The sequence below is a fragment of the Phyllostomus hastatus genome, unplaced genomic scaffold, assembly GCF_019186645.2.
Source record: "Phyllostomus hastatus isolate PE091 unplaced genomic scaffold, TTU_PhHast_1.1 phas_contig_148, whole genome shotgun sequence".
Lineage (NCBI taxonomy): Eukaryota > Metazoa > Chordata > Mammalia > Chiroptera > Phyllostomidae > Phyllostomus > Phyllostomus hastatus.
In genome coordinates, this window is record NW_025333607.1 from 12879062 (window position 1) to 12904071 (window position 25010).

At 47.6% G+C, this 25010-nt stretch overlaps 1 protein-coding gene across 1 annotated transcript in view; it reads right to left on the reverse strand.

Moving 5' to 3' along the window:
- The window catches only part of DNAH14 (dynein axonemal heavy chain 14), a 174992-nt gene that overhangs the window by 89791 nt on the left and 60191 nt on the right, over positions 1-25010 (reverse strand). The window contains exons 21-35 of the mRNA XM_045859402.1: positions 23669-23840; positions 21649-21753; positions 21439-21557; positions 20598-20672; positions 19558-19645; positions 17912-18165; positions 17162-17393; positions 16433-16486; positions 14676-14821; positions 13356-13424; positions 10747-10933; positions 9771-9847; positions 6905-7076; positions 5792-5881; positions 3713-3847 (exon numbers count right to left, since the gene is read on the reverse strand). Of these exons, the coding sequence (XP_045715358.1) occupies positions 3713-3847; positions 5792-5881; positions 6905-7076; positions 9771-9847; positions 10747-10933; positions 13356-13424; positions 14676-14821; positions 16433-16486; positions 17162-17393; positions 17912-18165; positions 19558-19645; positions 20598-20672; positions 21439-21557; positions 21649-21753; positions 23669-23840 (1975 nt within the window). The remainder of the gene's footprint in view (positions 1-3712; positions 3848-5791; positions 5882-6904; positions 7077-9770; positions 9848-10746; positions 10934-13355; positions 13425-14675; positions 14822-16432; positions 16487-17161; positions 17394-17911; positions 18166-19557; positions 19646-20597; positions 20673-21438; positions 21558-21648; positions 21754-23668; positions 23841-25010) is intronic.

A 25010-nucleotide genomic window follows, 5' to 3' on the forward strand; every position in this document is an offset into this window, starting at 1 on the left:
AGTCCGAAGGCAACTCTCAACAAAACTTTAAAATATTAAAACCCTACCAAGCAGCTTCTTCAATCACAGTGGAATGAAATTAGAAATCAGTAACAGGAGAAAAATTGGAAAATTTTCAAAACTACATGGAAATTTAACAACACACATTTAAACAACCGAGGGGTCCAAAGAAGTAGCTTCTGAGCTCGGGAACTGAGGCACGCGAACATAAAAACACAACACACAAAGCAAATGGGTGAAATGAACATCGTGCAAAGGGGAAAAATTACAACTGCAAATACCAACGTTAAAAGAGAAGAAAGATCTCAAAGCACCAATTAATTTTACGCCATAAGAAACGAGAACTAGAAGAGCACACTAAACTCAGAGAGAGAAAAGGAAGGAAACAACCGTTAGGGAGGAGATAAACAAAATAGTGAAGGGAAAACCAACGGGGAGAACCAATGAGACTCTATGGTGGTGGTTTGACAAGACCAACGAAATCGGGAAACTGCCAGATTGACCGAGAGAAACAGAAAAGGCACAAATAAACTATACTGGAAACAAAAGTACGGACATCACTATTTCTGTGAAGAATTGATTTATTTTTGTTGTTTTAAATACATTTTATTTTTTTAAAAGATTTTATTTATTTATTTCCAGAGAGGGAAGGGAAGGAGAAAGAGAGAGAGAGAGAGAAACATCAATGTGTGGTTGCTGGGGGCCGTGGCCCGCAAGTGCCCTGTGCCCTGACTGGGAATCAAACCTGTGATGCTTTGGTTCGCAGCCCATGCTCAATCCACTGAGCTACGCCAGCCAGGGCAAAATATATTTTATTGATTATGCTATTACAGTCATCCCATTTTCCCTCCTCTATTCCCTCCACCCTGCACACCCCTTCCCACCTGCATTACCCCACTGCTGTGAAGAATTTAAAAGGGTTATAAGAAAACACTATGAATTGTATTCCAACAAATCATATAATTTAGATGAACCAAATTCCTAGTAACATCAAATATTAGCAAACTGACTCAAGCAAGACTTAGAAAACCTCAACAGATCTATAAAAAGTAGAGACTGAATCACTAATTAAAAACCTCCAACAGGCGGAGAGCACAGTGGGGGTGGGCTGGATGGGAGTAAAAGACAGAAAACTGTACTTGAACAACAATTAAAGTTTTAAAACATGTTAAAAAAATAAAAATAAAATAAAAAACTTCCAACAAAGAAAAGTCCCAACAGTCAGCAATGAATTCTGCCAAACATTTAAACAAGAATTACCACCAATCCTCCCCAAACTCCTGCGAAACACGGAGAAGGAGGGAACACTTCCTAACGTTCTAAGCGGCCAACGTTATCTGACATCAAACCCAAAGACACCACAGGAACAGGACAGCACAGGCCAACATTCGTTACAAACAAGGACGTGAAAACCCTCAACCAGGTGCTAGCCACTGAACCCAACAGCGCCTTTAATGGATTCTGCATCGTGACCAAGGGAGATTTATCCCAGGGACGCAAGGGTGGATCGACGCGAGGAAGCCACCCAATGTCATATGTCACCTTCATGAAACAGAGGGAATGACCACATCGTAGCTACAAGGTGGGAACCACGCGAACACCCGTCCAGGGATGAAGAAAGAAACAAGACGCGATGCATGGATAAACGGATATCCCCCACGGTGAAATGTTCCTCAGCCGTAAAACGCAGTGCTGACACAGGCCACAACCTGAGTAGGCCTCGGAAACACATTGTAAGAGCAGCCAGACACACGAGATCACATATTGTCTAACTTCTTTTCTATGAAAGGCCCCAAGGTAAAAGCCATAGTGACAGAAAGCCAACAGGGAATGAGGAGGGAAGGTAATAAAGAGTCGTTTCTCGGTGGGCAGGGGGTTCTCCCAGGGTGATGAAGCAGCTCCGCAACTAGGGCGAGTGATGGCTGCACCTCGGCGTCAATGCACTAAATGTCGCCAAACTGTCCCCTCAAATGGCTGATCATCTGACGTGGGGATTCCACCTTTCAGCACGTGGTATACAGTTATACCCTACCACAAACCGATCCCGTTGCTGGGCAGATGTTTTTAAAGGACATACACATATGTAAGGGCGTGTAGTAAAAACATCAGAGGGGTTTTTACCCCTATGATGAAGGGGTAGGAGAAGTGAGGATGAGGAGATAAAGCAAACTAAACTGAAGCCAAAATACAGAGACGATCTCGAACAGACCAATTAGGAAGCAGTCGTGAGCTCGGGATTAGGATCAAAAACCTCACCTAAGGTACCGCCACCAGCCTACGTATTTTTATCATGATACTTTAAAAAACCCAAATTAAAAAATTTTAAACATGACTGAATCATTAAGTAAATTACAGTATAGCCCTACAGAGTCATCAGAATGACACCTTGGGGAATTTTAATGACATGGGGTTCTCGACATATAATATTAGATGAGGGCGCTAACATTAGAAAAACTGAGATCATTTATGCACAGCACTATGTCGATTACTTTAAAATATAATCAGTGTAGGAAAAATAATCACAGGAAATACAGCAAAATATTTGCAGACATTCTGCCTAGTAATAATTTCTTCATATTTTTGCATTTTCCAAATTTCTCACAATTGTCCGTATTTCTTTTGTAATTAAAAAAACACTGTTTTTTAATAAAACCAACTCCTGCCCACAGGGTTGTTTTGAGGATTATACAAGGTAATCCAAGTAAAAGTGTTTCAGCCAGTATTTGGCCCATTTACAGTACAACATAAATATTAGTTATTATTTCATTGTTGTGATAATTCGCCTCTTATCCGTTACAAGAATTGCTTAAGAACTAATTAAGATCTGTTGATAAGGGGTGTTTAGGAAAGGATCAAGCCTCAGGAAGGGCCATGGGAGCGATTTTGAAACAGGATATTGCACAGGATCAGGAGAGAACAGGTCTCCATCCCGAGAGCCTGCCTTTCTAAGGCTTCTGGGACAGATTGCCATCGACGACTCCTTACGTAACTGAAGAGCACACTATGTGTGGGAGTCCAACTTCACAGTGACTACAACTATCTCGTGAAAAGTAGGAGCTATCCTAGGAATTCAAGGACAATTGAACAGTTAGTAAATCTGTCAACATAGCTTAGTACATTAACCTATTATAATACAAAAATAGGTGCTAAAAACCATCTCATGAATTCAAGGAGTCAAAAACCAAAGTATAGTGAGGATAGGAAAAAATCCCTAAGTATGATAAAGAATATGTATGACAGACCAAGCGTGAATATCATACTTATTCAGCATGTAAACACAGAAATACTGACTGCGCTCAGGATGAAGTAACAAAGGGAATGTTACAGCTGTGCCGGAGAGTCCATCAATGCAAGAAATGAAGAATATAAATTTCATAAACATTAGAAAAGAGACGAAATTATATCCACTTGAAGATGATTCAATTGATGACCTAAAAAAATTACAACTTACCAGCCTATTACATAAGCTGACTAAACATAAAATAAACACTTAAGTCAATTGTTTTATTTGACATTAGCAATGACCAGATTAAGAATCAAAATTTAAATCAGAAACCCCATTCACCACAATTGATTCCTAACTACAAAATTCCTGGCAATAACTTCGACGAGCACAGAACAACTGGCGTAAAGAGAACATAAGGTGTAACCGAGTACCAGAGAAGATCCTAACCAGCAGAGGAACGTTTTATTTCGTAGAACGTGTACCTACCTGTGAGATGGGGACCTCGTCTTCAGGTGACAATGAGTCTTCGACGGGCAATAACATCAACGCTCTTTCGAGAATTCTGCGGACTGTCGTCTTCCCTCCACACGTCGGGCCCACTAACATCACACCGACGAATGCCTAAATATAAGGGCAGGTCTACGGTGGGATTCAGGTTCGCTACCGGTTCAGCTGAGCTGCGACTGGAAGGTTCTTATTTATAAACACGTCTCTGACTACATCCAAAAACCCTTCCTCCGAATTACTGTGCGGCCTATTGTCCTCTGGGCTGTTTTCACTGACCAGGCTAATGTTAAAATCGCCAGGAATCCAATTTTAACATTCAAGGAATGGTCTCTGACTCTTGATCTTGGACAATTTATCTCACTTTCCGATTGTCCTTTATTCCCATACCTTTCTCCATGATTGGCTTCTGTGAAGAAATTACCCTGAGCTTTCCGTGGCTCCGTTTTCTCTCTCTCCAGAATTCCGATTATTCTTTCCATGTTCACCTTCTGTAATTCACTCTCCCTCCACCCCCTTACACGGACACTCTCTGATCTCACCAATTCAAATCTCTTTCCCTAGATCTCAATTTCTAACGACTCCCTAATGCATACACTTCCCCAGCCTCTGGTTCTGAGTGTCGGAGTGAAATGTCAATGGTCTACTAAATATTTCCGGCCGAGTGTCTCACATGGTTTTCAGAGTCAGCATCACCTAGTCCATATGCTTTTTTGCACTTGTTGCTTCTCTTAGGGAGGCACCCGCCTGGCTTTGTGAGGTATTCTAACGGCTGTGGAATTTGTTCCACTTTTCGGACCCGGGACTTCGGATGGGCACAGTTGGAATCAATACTTTAGGCTGGCCTAAGCCTACTGTGTCTAGTCCTACTGATAGCAGCCTTACTTAAATGCTGTCTGAGATGAACTGAATGGATGTGATCCCAGCCCCTGTCGATCACATCAATCAGAGAGGTCAACAGTGCGGGATACTCATGGGAAAATTCACCAGAAGACACGACAGTGTATAGACAAGGGGTAGATAGTGTTAGGACACCATTCCTCACAGGTCTCTGACGTTTCTACAGGCCTCTGAGCAGAGCATTAGCCGCTTTGCTTAGCACTCGCTTTTCGAGGGCGTTCCTAGCGCACACAGTTTGGAAGGCGAAGACAGCGTTCCCTATCAGGACGGAGGACAGACTGGCTGGCTGTCCCAGTGAAGAAGATGATGGTGTCTCCTTCAAGAGCAAAGGCTGGGAATGCTTGCTGTAGGACCCTTCCAGACGGGTGGGCCCCTCTCCTGTAAAATAACTCGCCGTGGGTGCCGCTGTCACCCGGCCTTGTCACCTGTCCTGGTCACCTGCCCTGTGAAAACTAAGTCTCGGAAAAAAGGCTCCTGCCACCGCTGTAAGTACGAAACAGCCCTTTCCGACCTGGGAGCCTAGGGTTTTCCGCCACTAGAGAGCTTTGGCGGGCTAACTTGTTAGCTTACAAGCAGCAGAGTAGAACCTTGACGAACGTATCTGTGGAGAACATATCCGTGGCATCCTGAAATGCACATGCTCACCATAATTATCAATTCAGTTCTATCCCAATGAAAATCCATGCGGGATGTTTTAAAGGGAAGCCGGCGGGCTGATTATTGAGGGTTTTTGACAATAACAAAGACGGAAGGTTGCGATGTGGCTCGGGACACGCCGCCCTGCAACCTGGCCTGGCACCCGGGCCCATTAAACCCGTGAAACCGAATCAGTGATTTTAGACGGCAGAGGCGGGAAGGCCACTCCGACGCCCCCACCCCAGCTTTCTTCCCTAAAACGTGTTGCTTCCAGACCTTGGCGATCGTAAATATCGCTGCAGTGAACACAGGGGCATGCATTCTTCTGAATGAGTGTTTTGGGTTTCTTCAACTATATTCCCAAAGTGGAATCGCTGGGTCCTAAGGCAGGTCTATTTTTAATGTTTTGAGGAACCTCTGCTCTGTTTTCTGTAAGGATCTCGCAAATCGCCCTGTCATTTTCTTCTTGACCATGCCTTTCAAAACCCAGGAGCCAGGCATGGCTGACAGCCGTTCTGCACTCACCTGAAGCTGATTGTGAAACTGGACGATTTTCTCTTTCTGGGCTGGCAACTGCTGTAAGCCCAGCTGCTGTGTGGCAATGAATATTACTTTCTAAAAGAAAACAAATACATTAATTTATAATGCATTGCAAGTCAAACTCTTGGTATGCGATGCTACGAAATCTCTCCTATCTAGGTACCTAATACTGTACTTTAAGAGAGCAGTTCTTAACGTTTTAGTTCGCCAACCTGAGAATAATGAAAACCTACTTTGCACCCAAAATATAATACACCCAAATCTCATGTTCACAGACCCCGGCAGCAAATTCACAGGCCCTCCCCACATTTAAGAACTCACGCTGTTCTTAAGTTTCATGGCCTGACCCCCGAAAAAGGCCGAGGAAGAGCCAGAAGACAAGCAGAGATTCCAGGTAGGAAAAACCGTGGAGAAGAGGAAAGAGCAGAGGAAGGAAGAGGACACGGTGGGAAGACACCGGGCCTGGCCAGGCTGCGAAAGGTGCCACCCGCCGAGACAGTCGGGGTCTGCAGTGCAGGCGACCCGACCCCCTGTGGCTGTGTTGATGTGGTGGACACGGGTCTCAGGAAGGCAACTCTCGCGGCCGCTGACATCCAGCTGGACGCGGGGAGCGGCGGGAGGCCACACCTCAGCACCAAGGGGTGTCGGGGTCCTACCTAGGCTAAGCAGTTGCTGTGGGACTGTACGTGTAAGAGAAAAAAATGAAGGGCCCTACAATTACAGTTTGTGATTTTAGTAGTCATAAAATATTTACATTTGGAAGTCTGTTTTCATTACTCTGATCTAATTGGATTCTTACAGCACCCCCTTAAAGTAGGAGAGCAGGCACCGTCATCATTATTATTCCCATTTGAAAGATGGGAAAACTGAGGAACCAAATACATAACAGCCTCCCTTGCCTGGAGGTACAGCTCATCCTTCCTTTCATTAGGCTGCAGTGCAGGGGAAGCTCTTTTTCCCCCAAGGGGAAATACATCTCCAAGTATTTTTGTCCCCCAAATTATAACACAGTATTTCAGAAAAACTCTAATATTTTCAATCCACATCTAGATACTCGATATCTAAATCATTTGTGACAATTTCCAAAGGTCTTTTTACCTCCAAGGCGATCTGATTTACTTTGGCAACTGTCGCTTGAGGAAAAACATCTCCTATAATCTGTTCAAAGAGTGAGACATCTTCTGCAAGAAGTTTTGGCAAACACACTTCTCTCACTGCTTCGATGATGATCAGAGTTTCATCTGGTTCCGAGAGGCTGTCGTTCCTGTCCCTGTGATAACAGAAAACAAACCAAAACAACCAGTTAGCGAGTACGTTTTGCTGACATCTGAGACCACTGATAGTCGTTTTTAGAAGTGGCTCCTCCGGTGTCCGTCCTTCCTTCCTCTCCGACCCTGCAAAGCAGCTCTGTGGCCTGGGGGAGGTGAGGCTGGCCCCTGGATCGGGGAGGGGCCCACTTGCCTGGAACAGCCAGGGTAACGTCTTTCCTCAGTCACAGTGGGAGGGACGGGCATTGCATTAGGGTTTTTTAGCCACAAGCAACAGGAATGAACTCAGGCTGTCATCAAATACAAAGTAACATATCGCTTTATCAAAAATCCCTAGGACGGGGAGAGAGTTCCAGGCTTTGCTGCTGGGGTTCTAGGGAATAACCTTGACCCTTTCCACATTTTTTCCCCAAGACAGATCCGGCTTTACACTGAGGAAAGATTATATGCCTGGCTGTGTGCGTTGGGGGGGGGGGGTGATATTAGATGCAGAGTGGGGAGATAATAGCTTATGTGAAATGTATTGAAACAAACCTTGGTGTCAAATCTAAAAATACCGCCTTGCTAAGAGCCTACGAAACAAGGATTTGGGGGATGGCATCTGGGAATACCACGGGGTCTATGTGTCCCGATTTAGGAACGAAAACTCAGTGCTCTGGTTGAATGCCACCGGTGGCGCCTCCCAGACACTGTGTGTTCCCACCGGACTGGACGGGCCGTGGCAGCCCGGGGTGGAGCACGCCCACCGGTGCCGCTTTCCGACAGCGGTCGCTCGCGTCACGTGGTGTCGCTGGGCCGAAGCTCAGAGAGAACACTGCTCTCAGTGACCGGAGACGGGCTGAAAGTGCACTGGAAGCGGGAACGCCAGCCGGAAGGGGGCCCGAGCGACCGAACGGGAGTGCTCTGCGCTGGGAGGAAAGCTGACGCGGACTCGTGGACTCGGGCAGCGGAACAGCGCCGCCTCCGCGGGAACGGCTCTCCGCAGCGAGCAGAGCGCTTGAGGACTCTGGGGAGCTGGTACTTGGTGCTGCTCCCCTTCGATTTTTTTTTTTTAACTTAGAAAGCATGTCATTACAGACACCCATTTCCACGCCAGCAATATTATACAGGCCGTTCTGCAATATTCGCCTCAGTTGCTCTTTGATTTTTAAGAAATAAAATGTTGTAGTGGAGCTTCTCCCCTCCCAACATCCGATACCTTTGATTGCATCTGTATGTAATCCACAAACAATACTAAAGTTTACTGTTTAAAAATGTCATACAAAGAGCACGCTGGTATATCCTTTTGCAACCTATTTTTTTTTTTTTTTTTGCTTTCAAAATAGGTAACTCCTCAGCAGAGCCCCAACTCAAACCGACAGTGGGAAGGAGCACCTGCTTCTCTGCAGCCTCGTGGACAGGACGCGCCACCCAACCGCTCTCGCGCGCCCCCTGCTGAGCACGGAGCAGGGCTTCGGCGGACCTTCGATGAGCACGTCTCCCGTTCCGAGTGAGGTTGCGTGTATTTGCACTTAGTGAAGGGACTGTTGTTTCATTTGCTGAGACCTGTCTATGGAGGCCCCTTGGCCCACTATCCTAGGAAAATTCGACATTTTATGAGAATGAGCTATTTAACTGCGACGTGAGTTGTAAATATCTTTTTTTCCTGGTTTGTCATTTGTCTTTGAACTTCAAAAATAGTATCTTTTTCACTTTTATGCCTCCTAGGTGGAGGCTTAGTTTCAAAATGGTCTGTAGTCCAAGGACATAAAGGACAATTTCTTCCTTCAAATACTCTTATGCTTTACATTTTTATATTTAAAATCTTTAATACTTAAAAAAAATCCCTTTTAAGTTTATCCTGGTAAATAACATCGACCGTGATTCCCACTTGATCTTTACCCAGACGGCTGTTCAGTTTTTCTAACACTATCCATTACAACGTCTGTTCTTGCCTCCTAGTGTCTGATGCGCTAAATGCCCAACACACGCAGTCTAACTTCTAAACTCCCTCCTCTCTTTCCAGCGGTTTGCCCGGTGACTCGTGAAGACAGCACCACAAGACTTTAATCAGTGAAGCTTTACCGTACGCCTTAATCCTTCAAGGGGTGTTCCTCCTCCACGGCTCTTGTTTTTCAGTGTTTTTCTAGCAAGTCTCAATTGTTTATTTTCCTATGCAAACTTTAGGATCAGCCTGCCTAAAAAACTAAACAGAAAAACAATACCCTTGGTATTTTCAATGGGATGGATTTCCATTCATAAATTACCTGTGAGAGGATTTAAATCTTCATGATGTGAAGTCCTGTGAGATGTTAAGTATGTGCCACCTGATTTCATTTATTCATGCTTTCATTTCTGTCTTTAGGTTGTGTGCTAATGGTGTCTTCATACGGGTTTTACACACTCCTCATGCAGGTGTGTTCACACGGGGTTTACATTTCTCACTAAGTCGCTGCCCTCTCACACGGGCTCTTTCATTCCATCACACATCTACCATGTGAAGGTGGCACGTTTGTGAGAGACGGGTTCGTCTGAGGGAAGGTACCCAGGGATTCTGTGCACTTTTCCCCTCTTTTTTTGCATATTCTTCACAACCTCTACCACGGTTTATTGTGACATTCTGGGAGCTTCCCATTTTACCATTATTTCTATTTTAAACATTATTTTTCCAGTGTTGTATGACTCCCTCTGACCTAAAAATTCAAGATCCAACTGACCGTTTAAACTTGCGTTTCTTCTTTCCAGCCTCAATGATAATCGTCTTCAGCAACCTCAGGCCAAAATTATAATGGTCCTATCGAAACATTGAAATACTTGAGTTACTAAGTGTCTGACAGGAAAATGAAATCATCTGTCAATAAATGTGAGGAGCATATAAGGGACTGCTGTTTCACTTTCCGAGAACTGTCTATTGAGGCTCCTTTGCCCATGTTTCTAGAAAAACTTTACATTTTATAAGAGTGAGCTGTAGTTCAATCACTGATCCTCACGCTGTGGAGAGAAACAGGGACGCAATTCTAGAAACACTCGTTTGTTTCTAACGCTCTCACCTCTCTCTCCACCTGGCGCTCCTAAAACTCTCCTTCTTACAGAGCAACAAATAAGCATTAAAGGTGTCAGAGACAGAACTAAATTTCCTCTGACGACAGAGAGGGATGAACTGGAAGATACTGCAAGGAGAAATGCTCTGGAAGTACCATGGCTAGCTGTCCAAACACTCTGGGTTATAGACAAACGCTCAGGAAGCTGGCGTGTGCTGCAACAATCGTTTTCCCGGTGTGGTACTCTCGGATCAGCGGCACCAGGCACGCCGGAGACCTTGTCAGAAATGAAAATTCACAAGCTCTGCCGCAGAAAGCAAGCTGGCAGTGAGGTCCAGTAGTCTGCCTCTTAACAAGTCCTCCAAACTGTTTTGCTGCGCAACAAAGTGTGCGAGCCGCTGCTCTAAATGCTAACGTCCCTGCCCGCAGATGGCTGTCTGTGCTTTGAAATGACACATCTGACATGACTCTGCCCGGATCTTGGAGGGAAGGTTTGCAACCTTGACTGACTGCACGTGGTGCCTGACATTGGAGACGGGGCACGGACTTGGGGAGTGGGCAGGAGTTCCAGCTCCGTTCCTTCCCCAGGTGCTCCCGGACCCAGCCCAGAGGAGTTTTACACAGTCACGGTCTGAGAACAGCGGTCCATTACCTGCTGCGAGAGCTCTCTGCTCGCTAATTCGTAAAGGGTGACCAGCTTTCTGGAGAATAACTTGGCAGATTTGAACCCGACGGAAAACAGAATTATTTCAGCGATCATCTCATAATGGGGCGTCATCATTGCCAACGGGCGAAACAGGGATTTCAAGTTCTCTGGCAGATCTACTCGACCTTTGTATCTTCAGAGCATGAGAAAAACAAGGAGACAAAAAAACACCACTTTTCAGTTTTTCCGATGAGGTACCGCATAACAGAATTTCCCCCCCAAATGACTCTATTGTTACTGAGCACTATTATTATTGGCTTTCGATGTGACCTTTATCAGAAAAGACGTTTACAAGATGGTGTCTGTTCTATTCTTCATCTCACAAAGCATCCCGGCTTACGGTCTTTTCTTCCTGGGCCCCCTCCTGGGGGAGGAACTCCGTCCCGCAGAATTCCTCCCATCTGCCGCAGAGGAGAAATAAGTCGTTCCGGACACAGTCTTGCTGTTCCGGCAGGAAAGGGGGTGGCCATTCCCTCTAGAGCAGAATGCCCCGGGCCCTTCTCCCAAATGGCTTTTATTGGGAACGGTATGTGCAGGTGTATACAGCATGCATGTATAGCTCACCAGTCAATGTCAAAAGGCTGTCATCTTATAAAAACAGGTATTATCTACAGATAACAATGGAAAGAACACAGAGATTTGTCATAGGTCAGGGTCTGTTAGTCCTGCTGACACCAGAGGGTCTTTAAGACGTGTTTCATGGAATAAGGAGTTCACTCCTTATGCCTTGAACTTAAACATCCGGTTTATATTGGCAGGACGATACAAAGCAGAACGAGCTTCAAAGGATGCAATGTATTTATCAGGCCCGATTCCCACGGGAACCCTCGGTGTTAGAGCTGGGTCATGTCTGCCCCCTGTGTTACCTGGTTCTCCAGGGAGACTTACCAGCCCCTTTCAGAGCCTGCTCTCGAGGGGCTGCAATCTCCGAAACCACACAGAGCGGTCCCCAACATGTCCCCCTTTCTGGTTTGTTATGGCGGCACGACCAAAAGCACGGGAGCCGCTGCGATCAACAGGGCTATGCTAGGCAGAGCGGGCTTCAGAGGACGAAATGTACGTTTCAGGCCAGACTTGCCCCCGGAGCCGTTCATCCCGGCACAAGGCCGCAGCTGCCTCCGGCATTGTTCTCAGGCTGACTCAGGCGGGGTGAGCAAAGCAGCCAAGAGACCAGGAGACCTTTACGGTCCAAGAGACCGAGGACTCAGGCTATGACAAAGCCGAGGGGTGAGGGTCCTTCTGCCCCTTCTCTGTAGACCCCAAAGTCCTTCCCCAATGGCCCATTGAGACTGTGCCTGTCTTAGGTTGCCCCTCCGCCTTTGAGGGGTCTTACCTGTCACTGGCTAACCAGTTATCCACCTGGGCCAAGCAGGGGGAGGTGAGGGAGGCAGGGGCTGTGCTCTTGCCAGGAGGAAATGTTCTGTCTCCTTTGTGGCTCATGCCCCAAGGCCTTCTCACCCAGCTCTAGCCGTGGGACCCTTTCGTCCGTTAATGAGGCCACAGTCCCTGAAACCAGGTAGGACGTCACCCAGCTTCCTCCCCTCATTTTTGTTTGTTATGTCAGACATGGTGGTAAGTCTGATGAAGCCTGCTACTTGCCCTTCATGTATACATCCCTGGAAAACAATTTGCATATGCATTTCAAGGTGCAGAAGACCACAATGACTAGGAGGCATCCTATAGCCCCCATGACCCAGACACACAAATTCAGTCTTTCAAACCAAGTCCTTGGATGGAGCCATTGTAAGTTGTCGCACAGGGTCTGAATGACCTCCTGTCAGTAGATTGTTTAAGGTCCTGAATTTGGTGATGTAGCTCAAGCTGGAGCTGATCGATCTGTCCCTTGGGATCGGTGGAAGGGGCCCCTTGCATGCGATGTTGGACCTCCCCCGTGAGTGCTGGCTGGAGTTCCACTTCGGTGGGGGGGTGATGCACAGCTCAGAGCAGCCTGGATTGCAAGGGAGTTGTGGGCAGGTGACAAGAGCATCTCCACCATCTGCACTGTGTCTTCCTGGATCGGGGGAGTCCAACGGAATGGAGGTGGGGTGCGGGCAGAGAAGCCTTCCCTATGATATGACTTCCCCGCCTTGGCCGGCAGCTCCAAGGGTGCCGCAGGAGAGGAGACACAAGCATATACCCTTTTCCCCAGGAACCGAGTTGGTCCCCAGCACGCTCCCACGATTCACCTCACGTTCCTTCCGTGTGGTTCCCTGGGCCATCGTCCTAACACTTCAGCAACAGATGTTTATGAATCTGCCCAGCCTTCACCCCTGGAACCACCACACTCTCATGCTTTCTGCTGTCCTCATCGGCTTTTCTGTGCATATTCTTTGCGACAAATTGCTGACCCTCATTCAGAGGCTGTGAGATCAGGCACATGGGCAAGTGGAGAGAATCGCTATTCACAAACAGTGTGGGCAGCAGAGGGTGCAGACCGGTGGGGGGTGGGGGGGTGAATGACAGACACATGATGTCAGCAACTCCATCTACGGTTAAGACTTAAGCGAAGTGTTTTGGCTTGTGTCCACTTGTACTGACCATTAACTGACACTTACGCATAGTTCATGGTGACAAATATTGCACAAGACAAATTGATACGAATCTCTCTTCCTTCCAGTACAAACCTACAAGACATCATAATATTTATCACTAAGAGAACTGTTTTCTTAACTCAAAGTATGTTAAGACTATAACTGAGTTTGGGAGCTTTCTGAAGGCTATGTCACGTTACAAACCAAGGCCCAGAATGCCGGAAAAGAACAATGATGAGACGGGAAATAAGAGGCTCATTTTAAGCTGAAATTGTCAGTCCTGCCGGGGTTCTGATGATTTGACCATGTGTGAAGGTGTCTGAGGTTTGGCGGGGGCCTGGGGCTGGAACGCACTCTCAGAGTGCAGCGGCTCACCCAGAGAGAGGACCCAAGGAGCACCGTGGGGCAGAGCCCTGCCCGGGTGGCACCGTGGGGCACGGAGAGGCCACTGCGTAGGGCTCCTGCTTCAGCATGGGACACCCCAATTAAATAAGTTGGGGAGCCCGTGAGAGAGAACCCTCTGCATGGACATCAGTGTCCCGATGTTGGCCCGGGGAGAGAGACGGTGGGGAGGGATCATGCAGTGAGTTCATGGACGGCTGATACTGACAGGGGTGGTCAGGACAGGGAAGGGGGCGCGGCTGGGACAAAACCCGAGGTCTCCTGGACACGGCCGAGGGCAACTCTGCGGAGGCTGCGATGGGGTGAAGAAGTGGTAAAATGTGGGTCCTGTGACCCCACTCACAATCGGGCTTGTGAGGCTCTAACGGTTTGAACAAAGCCCTTGACGTAAAGCTGGAAGCGAGTGTCCATTAGCTTGAGTTAGAAATATCAGATCGTGATGGACACTATATGCCCACAAAGCCAGTTCTGCCCACAAAGTTAATCATGTGAGTTCCTGAGTGTCTCTGAAGAGAAAAATATTTCTTTTTGGATTAGTAAACATTAGCAGTCCTGACAAATATTATTATTATTACAAGGCTTTTGAATTAAAGTATATTAATCCAGAGTATTGGATTAAGAGAGGGCTTTGGGGATGTGGCTAGTATAATTTTTCTTTTTAAAAAGATGTATAGTTACAAAAAAACCCCACATTGATTTCTTCGAATGAAACAGCATAAGATGAAAAGGTACCGAGAAAATTTAAACTCAAATATTTTTTCACGTTTGCCGAGCAAAGAAAGCATTTGGAGGAAGTGCCAGCCCTCTTGTTCTGCGTGTAGATGCCCCCAGATGCTCCTCGTAGACACAAATTATTAATAACAATAATCTACTCAACAGTAGTGAACTAAAGGGTCATGTGGCCCGCACCCGCAGCCCAGGGCACGCACGCGCCCGCAGTACCGGACGGAGTAGCTGTCCTTGGCGGCCTTGATCGCGTGGATCTGCGAGGCGACCACCGAGAGGACCTCCACGTCGATGCGGTTGAGCTCGTCGAAACAGCACCAGGCTCCTGACTGCACCAGCCCGAAGAAGAATTTCCCCATGATCTTAAACAAAAGTAAAGAGATTGTGGAGATTACTGTGAAGGCAAAAATCTGAGCAGGGGGTTAGTTTTTGCACTTTCTCCCCATTTTACCCAAACCAAGCAAACGCTGTTAGTTATTTCAGTAGGTCTGCTCAGACTTGGGCAACTGTGTCTGATAAAAGCCAAATACGCTGACGGGGCCATCGAGGTGGGGCCCCAGCTGACGCTGGCACAGCTTGGCCCCCGGCCCCCACTCCCCAAAGCCACATGCGTTCACTGCAGAGCCCTGCTCTGTCCTGAAGTCTCCACAACTCTCTGGTGGACGGCTGCACAGTGTCTGAAGGAAGGCTCTCCTTGTCCTGGGTTGCGACAAGGCTCGAGGGCCCATGGCAGGCGCTGGTGGGTCGTGGGGGTTGGTGAGGCAGGCCCAAAGCAAGGCACAAGGCGGATCCCAGGCCAGTCTGCAGTGGGCCCGGCCAAGGCAGGCAGCTGCTACTCAGCTAGGACGGTACAGGGTGGCCGGGCAGGTCTCAGTAACCCTGGAGAGGCTGAAAGTCTGGGCCAAAATCTACTGATCTGCAAATGTTGGCAGCTAAAACAGAAACCAACAAAACCCACGAAAACACCCTCAGGCCAAATGGCGCCTGTGGACAACTGGGAGCTTTCGCCAGGGGTGGCTGAGAGGGGGGCCCTTAGGCCCCCGAGACAGAGCTGGTTTTTCCTCCGCCGCAGGAGTCAGAATTTGTCTTTCAGTGTTTAATATTTTGCTTATCATGGGGTGTTTGGGCATTCATTGCAATTCTAAAAACACTGCATTAAAAATATTATTTATCTTGATTACTAGGTTTTTTGCTTTCCCCTGAAGTTTTTGCTCAGCAAGCAAGAGCCTCCCTCCCCCGAAGGCAGTGTCCTTCCGGAGAAGGGACCCTCCGAGGTGTCTTCGTTTGACCGGCTCCTTTATGTTTATTGAATATGCTGAGCGAGCACAAACCGGAAACGCCGGATCTCAGACGTAATGCGCTCTGACCCGCAGACGAAATGGCAGCACTCAGATGGGAAAGGCTGGGACTCACCGTGCAGAGGACAGTGTTCTGAAACTCCAGGTAAGTTTGCGGCAGGCAGGGTACATGAAATTTTAATAAAGATTTAGACTGTCACAAGATATATCTTAGATAATGTGGAAGCCCAACAAAACAAGGCCGACGGAAAGTTGTCATCATTTATGCAAACCCGGACTCAAATTTTTGTGTTAATCTTAACAGACTCATTGCTCTTAATGATTTGCCTTTTTAAGTAAATTAATGTACAGGATTAGAACATATAAAATAAAACGATACTCTTAATTTTTGATATATTTATGTTTCATATTAGATTTTGTTTGGAAAGATCCCCCAACAAAAAGTTGGAAAACAATAGTCTTGAGAAGTAGCTCAGCAGAATAAAAGCAAAATGTATAATGTTTTAAGTTTATATTACATTCTAAATTTCTATGCGACTAGTTTAAATTGTTAATAATATTTATAGTTCTATTAATACTTAATGTATCTCTAAGATATTTTTCTTGGCCTTTCAATCCTCAATGAATTATTTCTTTTATGCGTACAATATTTTTACCTGAGTATGTAAGTTTTACCTTATAATCCAAATCCTCAAAACAGTTGAAGACCACACAATGTTTACCTAAGGACTGGAAGAAAATAGTATGTAAATATATTTCTTGCTTTATGACACAAAATGCTAATGTTAAAACATCCAGAGTAATAATAACATGTCTTAATCTTTGGAGAAAACGTTTCCAATTAAAGATGAATTACGTGCCAAATTAAAAAATTCACAAAACCCACTTCAGTGAAAACGCACACGCACTGTTACAGGTTAGATGGCTAGCACATGGAGCGCTGAGGTCATGTTTTTAAACACATCAAACAAGTAAAGGTAAGAGAAAAGCACTCCGGTGAAGTCAGAGTAGATCCTTTCACCAGTTGCTTCTACCTCTTATCTCTGTCACACTCACACTCACACTTACTCACACATCAGTCACCGAGACGAGGCCAAGATCCATGCGTGGGGTTCCAGGTAAGGGAGTCCCCCTACAGGAAGGGGAGGAGGGCAAACCTGCCACTCCGGGTCCGTGGGTCGGTATAACGGTGTTCCAGGCAAGCACAGGGCATCCGTGGCTGGCTGAGGCCCCAACCCCAACGGACGTCAGCCGTCCAAAAACCGACCCACAAACTGTACGGACAAATGAATGTGCCCGTTAACTGCCACGGACAGCTTAACGACAGATGGGGTGTAAATTTAAGGTACCATTCAAGTTTGTGACTCTAAAAAAGGTCTCTGCTTTGGAAACAAAACCACTCACTTTTGCTAGATCTTTGATGCTCGAGGTTTTCCCTGTGCCCGCCGGCCCGGAGAGGCAGCCTCCGAGATTCAGGCGCAGAGCTCCGGTGAGAGTCAGCCAGCACCTGTCGGTGAGGGGCGTGACCACCAGGCGCGGGGTGCAGCCCAGGTACTCGTAGCCGTAGGTGAAGCTGGTCTCGCCTTGAGACACACAGCACAGCTTCTGTTTGTCATTCCATTTGTATTGCAAATTCCTGAAAACAGTGTTTTAAATGCTCATGTTATGGCGGGCAAAAATCACTTTTAGTTTTTTTTCAACTGCGGAAACATGACGAAAATGACAAATTAGAAGGAAAGCCAAGTGAAAAGCGATGGGTGGTTCAGAAGGACCATGCCGCCCATCGGGATGAGAACCCGGGAGACCACGAGCACGAGTGCTCTTCCCCGCGAGAGAGCGGCCTCGCTGTGGCACGCGGCTGGCTGGGGGGCTGTCGGTGGTGGTGTGCTCAGGCTCCCTTCTCTTTGCCTTTTGTGTCTTTGTAAGCTTTTGCTCTGTGGCTCGATTAAAAGATCTTTCATTTACAGCAGGGGCCACCCGTCAAAAGCTGTGGCTTTTCGATCAAGGAACATCGATTTTTCTGTTTGCTTAGAATTTCCGCACACCCCAGAAAATGGAAATTCAGGCGTGACAGAGTGTGTGGCAGAGAGTTAATTTACCTACAGGTGCGGGAAATTATTTCACGTTGTCGAGTTGTGGCGGACATCTGCCTACCTCGTCCACTCGAAGTCCTCTGCACTGAAGATACTCTTGAGCAGCAAACCCCTCACCACGTCCCTGCAGTGCACGTGCAGGGTGAGCAGTGCCCCGAGCGCCGTCTTCGTCCGCGTGTTGCCAGAGCCCAGCACCACCAGCTCGGCGGTCTCCTGCAGACGGCCCAGGATCCTCTCCAGGGCCCTTTCCAGCTCCTCTCGAGGGTGAGAGCTCCCAAAACTCGTGACACAGTCGTTGTAAAACATGATCAGGCTCTGAGAAAGTAAGATGCGAACACGACAGCTGGAGCATAAATGTTATAAATGAGATGTTTTCATGACACGTATGTGCGGGGGGTGTGTGTGTGGGAGTGCACCTGTGCGCGTGTAAAAGCGAGCTTGCACATTTGCACGTACTTGAGAGTTAGAGACTGAATTTTGATGAACGAGGGCCTCAGTCATTACCGAGTGGAATATACTTATCACCGATATTTATAATTTCTAAATGCTGTATCTTAATCGCTAGGTTAAGTGGTGACCTGGGGACAGCTGTAATGGTCGAACACTCCAAGATGAAATTCGTAGTGTTTCCTCAGCTGAACTTAGAAGTACTATCCCTAGAAAATGGTAACCATAGTTTCAGAAACTTTATACAAATGTGGTTATCTGACCCATTTGTTCACACTCTCCTCATACACAGCAGAGCTCTTATGTATGAGAAGGCTACTGGATTGATGTCAGACTGACCTGGAAGCGAATGTAGGGGCACAGGTCAGAGGCTTACAGGTCATTTGAATGGGCCGTGTCATCACATGCACCCTTAAAACTGCAGACCTGTTCTGCCTGTTAGCAGGGGGAGATGGGACTGCTGCAGAGGGCTGCAGGGTTGCGACACCACCAGCCCTGCAGGCGAAGGAAGAGGCCCCAGCCCAGGGACGCCCGTGGCCGCTGGAAGCCGGGAAAGCCCAGGGAACGGAGTCTCCCCTAGAGGCCCCCAGAAAGGAATCCAGCCCTGCTGACACCTTGATTTAAGTCCTGGGGGGCCTGTGTTCCTCTAACCTGTAAACTGTAAGATAATCCATTGCCTTGTTTTAAGCAACTAAGTTTGTAATAACCTTTTAATTTATTTTTAGAGAGAGGGGAAGGGAAGGAGAGAGGGAGAGAAACGTCAATGTGTGGTCACCTCTCATGTGCCCCCTACTGGGGACCTGGCCTGCAACCCAGGCATGTGCCCTGACTGCGAATCGAACAGGCAACCCTTTGGTTCTCAGGGCAGCACTCAATCCGCTGGGCCACTCATGCTAGGGCTGCAGTAACATTTTAAGGACAGGAGCTGAAAACTAATACAGCACCATACAGTGATGTCCCTGGGAAAATAACCGATGGTTTATTTTTATTCAACGCTTTACTAGGAACATTTTAAACTGGAAAAGTTAGAGGGAATTATGAAATGAATACCTATATGCCCACCACCTCTATTTTACAATTAACTTCTTGCTGCCTTTACTTTATCACACATCTGTCCATCTGTCCATCTTGATTCTTGATGCATGTCAAAGCAAGCTACATAACATGAGCCCCCTTCCTAATGGGTTATCCCTAAACCGTTGCACCCTTGGCCACGGAGCCACAGTGAGGTGCAGGTGCACCGGCGCGGCATCAGCCTACCACAGTGAGCGCCACTTGTCCGGGATGAGACACCGCCCACAGGGCGAAGGGCTGCTGGCTCCAGTCCTCAACCCCTTGCTTCACAAACCTGCAAACAAAAAGGCATGGTTTGTGTTGTTTCTATCTCATCATCGATCATGCCCATTTCACGATCAAGCGCAAGACCACAGGGGAACTTCCCTACAGGGTCTCTGGTTTTTTGTCCTAGTTTAGGCGTACGGGACCAAAGAGCATGAAGAGAGCCTTAACTCATGCACAATTCACATCCCTTGAATTCCTCCTTAACATCATCTGCGTTTCTCCAATGGGGCTGGCGGGATTCCAGGGTGGAAAAACTGTATGAAACCAGGAGATGGCACCTGTCAGCCTAGAATTTCTACTACTACCAATGACAAAGTCAGTATTTAAAATAATTCCTACAATCCTGAGTCAGTACTCAGGCTGGAATCCCAGATGAATTTTAATGGTAAAGGACTGTATTTAGCTTTCAAAATTAATTGTAATTATAATGGGAACCCTGGGTGGGTATTTAGGGTAATATTAACAAATACAGGCATTAAAACTTCGGGGCCAAGAGCTTTCCTGTGACCAACAGTAAAGAACTAGAAATGCCGAAGACTGCTGTGGTCAGGTTTACGAGAAACAGCGAGCACTGACGGACGCGAACGTGAAAAGGATGACAGTGAAGGGGGCGGGGCGAGCATGCGAAGCCGGGAAACGGAAGTGGGCGGAAACGCGGCCCGGAAGGGGCTGCTGGTGGGGGCCCGCGGGGCGCTGCGTCTCGGGGAAGCCGACAGGTCCGGCCAGGTGTCAGGCCCCGAAGAATCTCGGAGCCTACAAAAGCTGAATGTCGTGCCCGGTCATGCCCTCAAACTGCATTCACACCATCGAAATGATTGCTTTGTCATCGCGTTCTATCAAAACAGGACGGGACTCGACTCCGTGCATTTCTCTGCGTAGTTCCCACGTAGATTAGTAGATAATGAACCAAGTTTCAATTTATGTATATAATACTGTAAGGATCTGACCACTGTACTTACTTTTTCAGCACATCGAACATGCTTTTCTCTACGTTTACCAGCCACTGCTCTACAGCATTTCTCACACGAATTTTCCTGTAATGGAAAAAAAAGTCCCTGAGACAGTCCTTTGATAAGCCAGTGGGCTAAGCTTTCTACACTTACAATCTTCATAGGCCAAAGGACTATAACTCTATAACATCTTTTGCTTTCTCTAGATCTCAATTTGGAAAACCATGCAAAAAAAAAAAGTCACTTAGTCACTTAGTTGACCTCAAAACCATGAATTTACAGAAGAGGCTCCATTAAACATGAATTTACAAACTAGATAAATTAGATTACAAAACACTTTTGGATTCCTCATCAGATCTTCTAGACAGGAACCCTAGATCTGGGCCCAGCTGGGGGCTTTGGTGGGAGGGAAGACTTGCGCACAGCCTTTTTTAAAAGCCAGTTCACACCCAGAGCCGTGTGCCAAAGTCAGCGAGCCGTCGCCACGGCCGGCAAAGGGGACCAGCGCGGCGGGAGGACCTCGCCTGTTACAACTGCCTGGGAGCCACTTGGGCCGAAGCCGGGGTCATGGGCACAAGCCGGGGTCACGGGCGTATGCATCCGCGGGAGCCCGGCCAGCAACCCGGAGCAGGTCTCCTTCTCGTGTTCAAGCAACAAAACCTCGCGTTGGCCTTCGGGATAACGTCAATCAATATAGGCACGGAAAGTAAGATTGCACTTAAGTGTATTATCTCTGAAGAGAGAGTCTGCTCAGCAAACTTGTCTGCCAGATGAGAAATTTTCCGAGCGGAGGTTTTAACGAAAGTTTTAACGGAGTCTAAACGCTTGGCGTGTAAGATGCATCGCGTACTTGGGCAGCACGAGCGTCTCTCCTTCCGCGGATATGAGCATGACCACCGCCGGGGGGCCGACTTCTTGTTTCCATATCAGCAGGCGCTTTATATTTTCAAAGCATTTCACCAGGTAAGGCTGTGGGCCAGGAACAAATGTCAGTCACGCCACTACAAAATTCTGACCCGGCTGGGAAATAACATTGCTGAGCAAAGAATAAGAATATTACCTGGACAGACTCCGGATTTCGGCTCTCAGCTAGAATATGAAGCAGCTCAGCGTTGCTGAGAAAGTAAAATCTGGGGAACATCATCCTTTTAATTTCGAGGTAGTCCTGTCCGGAATCGAAAGCAGTGCGGTTCAGAGTATGTTTAATCACAGCCTCGTTTGCCCCCCCACCCCAAATCACAAATCAACTGGTTTCTTCCTGTCTGTCCTCACTGCCACCAATCTATACACATTCAGTGCTTCCGTACTGGGGGATATTTTTAATTTATTTTTTTAAAGATTTTATTTATTTATTTATTTTTTAGGGAGGGAAGGGATGGGGAGGGGGAGAGAGAGAGAGAGACATCAATGTGCGGTTGCTGGGGGCCGTGGCCTGCAACCCAGGCATGTACCCTCGCTGGGAATCGAACCTGGGACACTTTGGTTCCCAGCCTGTGCTCAATCCACTGGGCTACGCCAGCCAGGGCTTGGGGGATATTTGTTAAATTAAATCATTTCACCCTCTTGCTTAAAATCCTTCAGTGGCTACTCGGTAAATTCAAGACTCACGGTGATACCCCAGGCCCTTCATCGTCGGTCCCCTGCTCCCCTGGAGAATCCCATCTTTCACGCTTTGCAGTTTGCAGCCCAAGCTCCGTTGGTACCGTCCTGTTTACGACGCCAGGAGGTGCCGAACCTGCTGACGGCGCCACGTCTGTACTCTTCCCCTGGCTCCGGATCCTCCTCCCACCCACGCATTTCTTTCAAGACCCAAGCCAGCGATCACTTCTCCCAGGCAGGATTAATTTCTCCTTCACGTGGTCACACCATCCAGCCCAGCACACACCACCATGTAATGTGTCTTCACCATTTTTGTTGCCTGCAGTAGACCCTGAGTTCTGTAACAGTAAGGAATGTGTCCTTTCTCTTTGCAGCCCCAGGATCTAGCAGCAGCGCCTGGTGTAACACAGGTGCCCGGGACAGGGATGAACAGAAGATTACTGGTTGGTAATGATGCGTGGTAACAGCCCAGAGATACGCTAGAAACAATTAGAAAGCGCATCTCCATGACCGCTGTGTAAACTGGTCATTGGGAGCCAGATCACGCCGGGTGCAGCCCCCGTGCCCGCCCCAGATCCAGGATTTGGGCAGCGGAGCGTCCTCCTGGGCAGAGAACTTCCTGCAGGCGGTCTCGCGCTGCGGGCACTCCGGAGGAGTCGGGGGGACCACTGAGGCCTGTGTGCACTGGGGAGCAGAGGCCCGGGTTTGGAAAACACCTCGGCTTCTGAAGCGAGGTGCATACGTTTGCCATAAATCTCGACTATTGAAGCCTGGTATTTGAAGGACCTATATGTGCAGCTGACAACTTAAGGCTCTGATGTAGGAATTTATAAAATCAATGATATAATGTTTTAAAAATCACCAAAATATTCAGCTTTTGCTGATTTTATCACAGCAATAACAGTAGTGCTCATCTGAGTGACGTTCCCTGAGCACTTCCTGTGTGCCGGCTCCTGTGCTCGTCTCCTTCAGCACACAGCCCCTTCCGGTCGGCCCTGCCGTCCATCGATCCCAATTTAAAGGTAAGGGAAACGAGGCTCGTAAAAATCTGACACTTGCCCTGGCTGCTGTGGCTCAGTGGACTGAGTGCCACCCTGAGAACCAAAGGGTCGCTGGTTCGATTCCCAGTCAGGGTACATGCCTGGGTTGTGGGCCAGGTCCCCAGTTGGGGGCATGTGACAGGTAACCACACATTGATGCTTCTCTCCCTCTTTCTCCTTCCATTCCCCTCCGTCTAAAAATAAAGAAAATCTTAAAAAACAAAACCCCCGATACTTTGCTGAAGGTCATTTAGATTGGTCCCTTTCAATAGTATTTTCCCTTTCAATAGTATTTTCATCGAGCACACAGACAGATGGTGAGAGTTTGAACTATTGCTGGCAGCCAGAGTCAAGAAGATCTGCACCAGAACTGGTTTTCATAGCGCATTACACTACATTTTGTAGGCTAGTGGTTCTCCGCCTCGGGACTTATCGTTTTACCTCAAGGCTTTTCTTTATATATCCAAGAGATACATTGCAATTTTGCAGAGTTTCAAGAACTCCCGTAGAGGTGGCTACTTGCAAAACATCTAGTTTGTTTTGTACTTTTAACATTATTTCTTTCCACATGGATATCACTTGAGAGAAGAGTTTTGCTTCTCCTGGGAGCTGTCTTTGGAAAGAAAATCAGAGATAATTTTATTTTTTGACGGTACTGTAATTAAAATCTATAACCTAGATGCATTTGGCACAGAACATTGTTCAACTCACGAAATGTTTTGAGAAGTTGCATTTTTGTCGATCCTAAATTTATTTTTTGTGTGTCGTTACGTACAAGGCAGGAAATACTGTGACAACTTGGACGTCCATCTGTCACTGAGCAGGGTCACACTTAATGATGGGTGTAGGACAGGCATATGAAAGCTCTACATAATGTAAGTGACAGTGACTTTGTCCTAGGCAATGAAATAGAACGAAGGGCTGCTGTTTCACCTGCCGCTACAGGAGCGGTGTTGCTTTCCCAGGAAGGGACGGGCTCAGAGGCGTCTGGCCTCGGAACGGGGGTAGAGAGGCGTGAGCTAAGAAAATGTGAGCTCCATTTGCACGGATCTCATCCTGGTGGATGGATGAGGAAACGTACAGCCAGTTCTGCAGAGGTACAGAAACCTTCCTCCACAGAACGCTGTCATCATTCTCTCCCCTGGGAGAGGGGAAGGGAACCCGCACCCGGCCTGGCCACCCGCCGACACATGGATTCCAGGTCTGTTCCTGCTGTCACTGAGGCTGGGAGCGGGAAGCGGTGTCAAAGGGAGTGCGGCCGAGTTCCATCCTGGTCTCTGCTCACCTGTGTTTCCCACTCCCCTCCCACTGTAGCCCCAGCCTGGTGCAAGCTCCTCAGGACTGGGAGCTGAGGTAGAAAGAATTTAGAGAAAAGACCTTAAAAAAAATTCAGCCCTGGTTGGTGCGGCTCAGTGGACTGAGCGCTGGCCTTTGAACCAAAGGGTCACAGGTTCAATTCCCAGTCAGGGCACATGCCTGGGTTGTGGGCCAGGTCCCCAGTAGGGGGCGTGCGAGAGGCAACCACAAGTTTGATGTTTTTCTTTCTCCCTCCCTTCCCCTCTTTCTAAAAAGAAAAAGGAAAAAAAAAATCAGCTGGTATTACTTTCAATTTTTTCTGGCCTCTTAAATGGCCTTCAATAATGTTGGGGCAGGTGCCCCTGGGGTGCAATGCCAGGGCCTTTAGGGCACCCCCAGCTGGGACGTCTGTGCTGCCCCACTCCCAGGCTCTCCCCAGCTGCCAGCTTATAGTCACTCCTCCTTGCTGCTGGAAACGGGGCGCCTC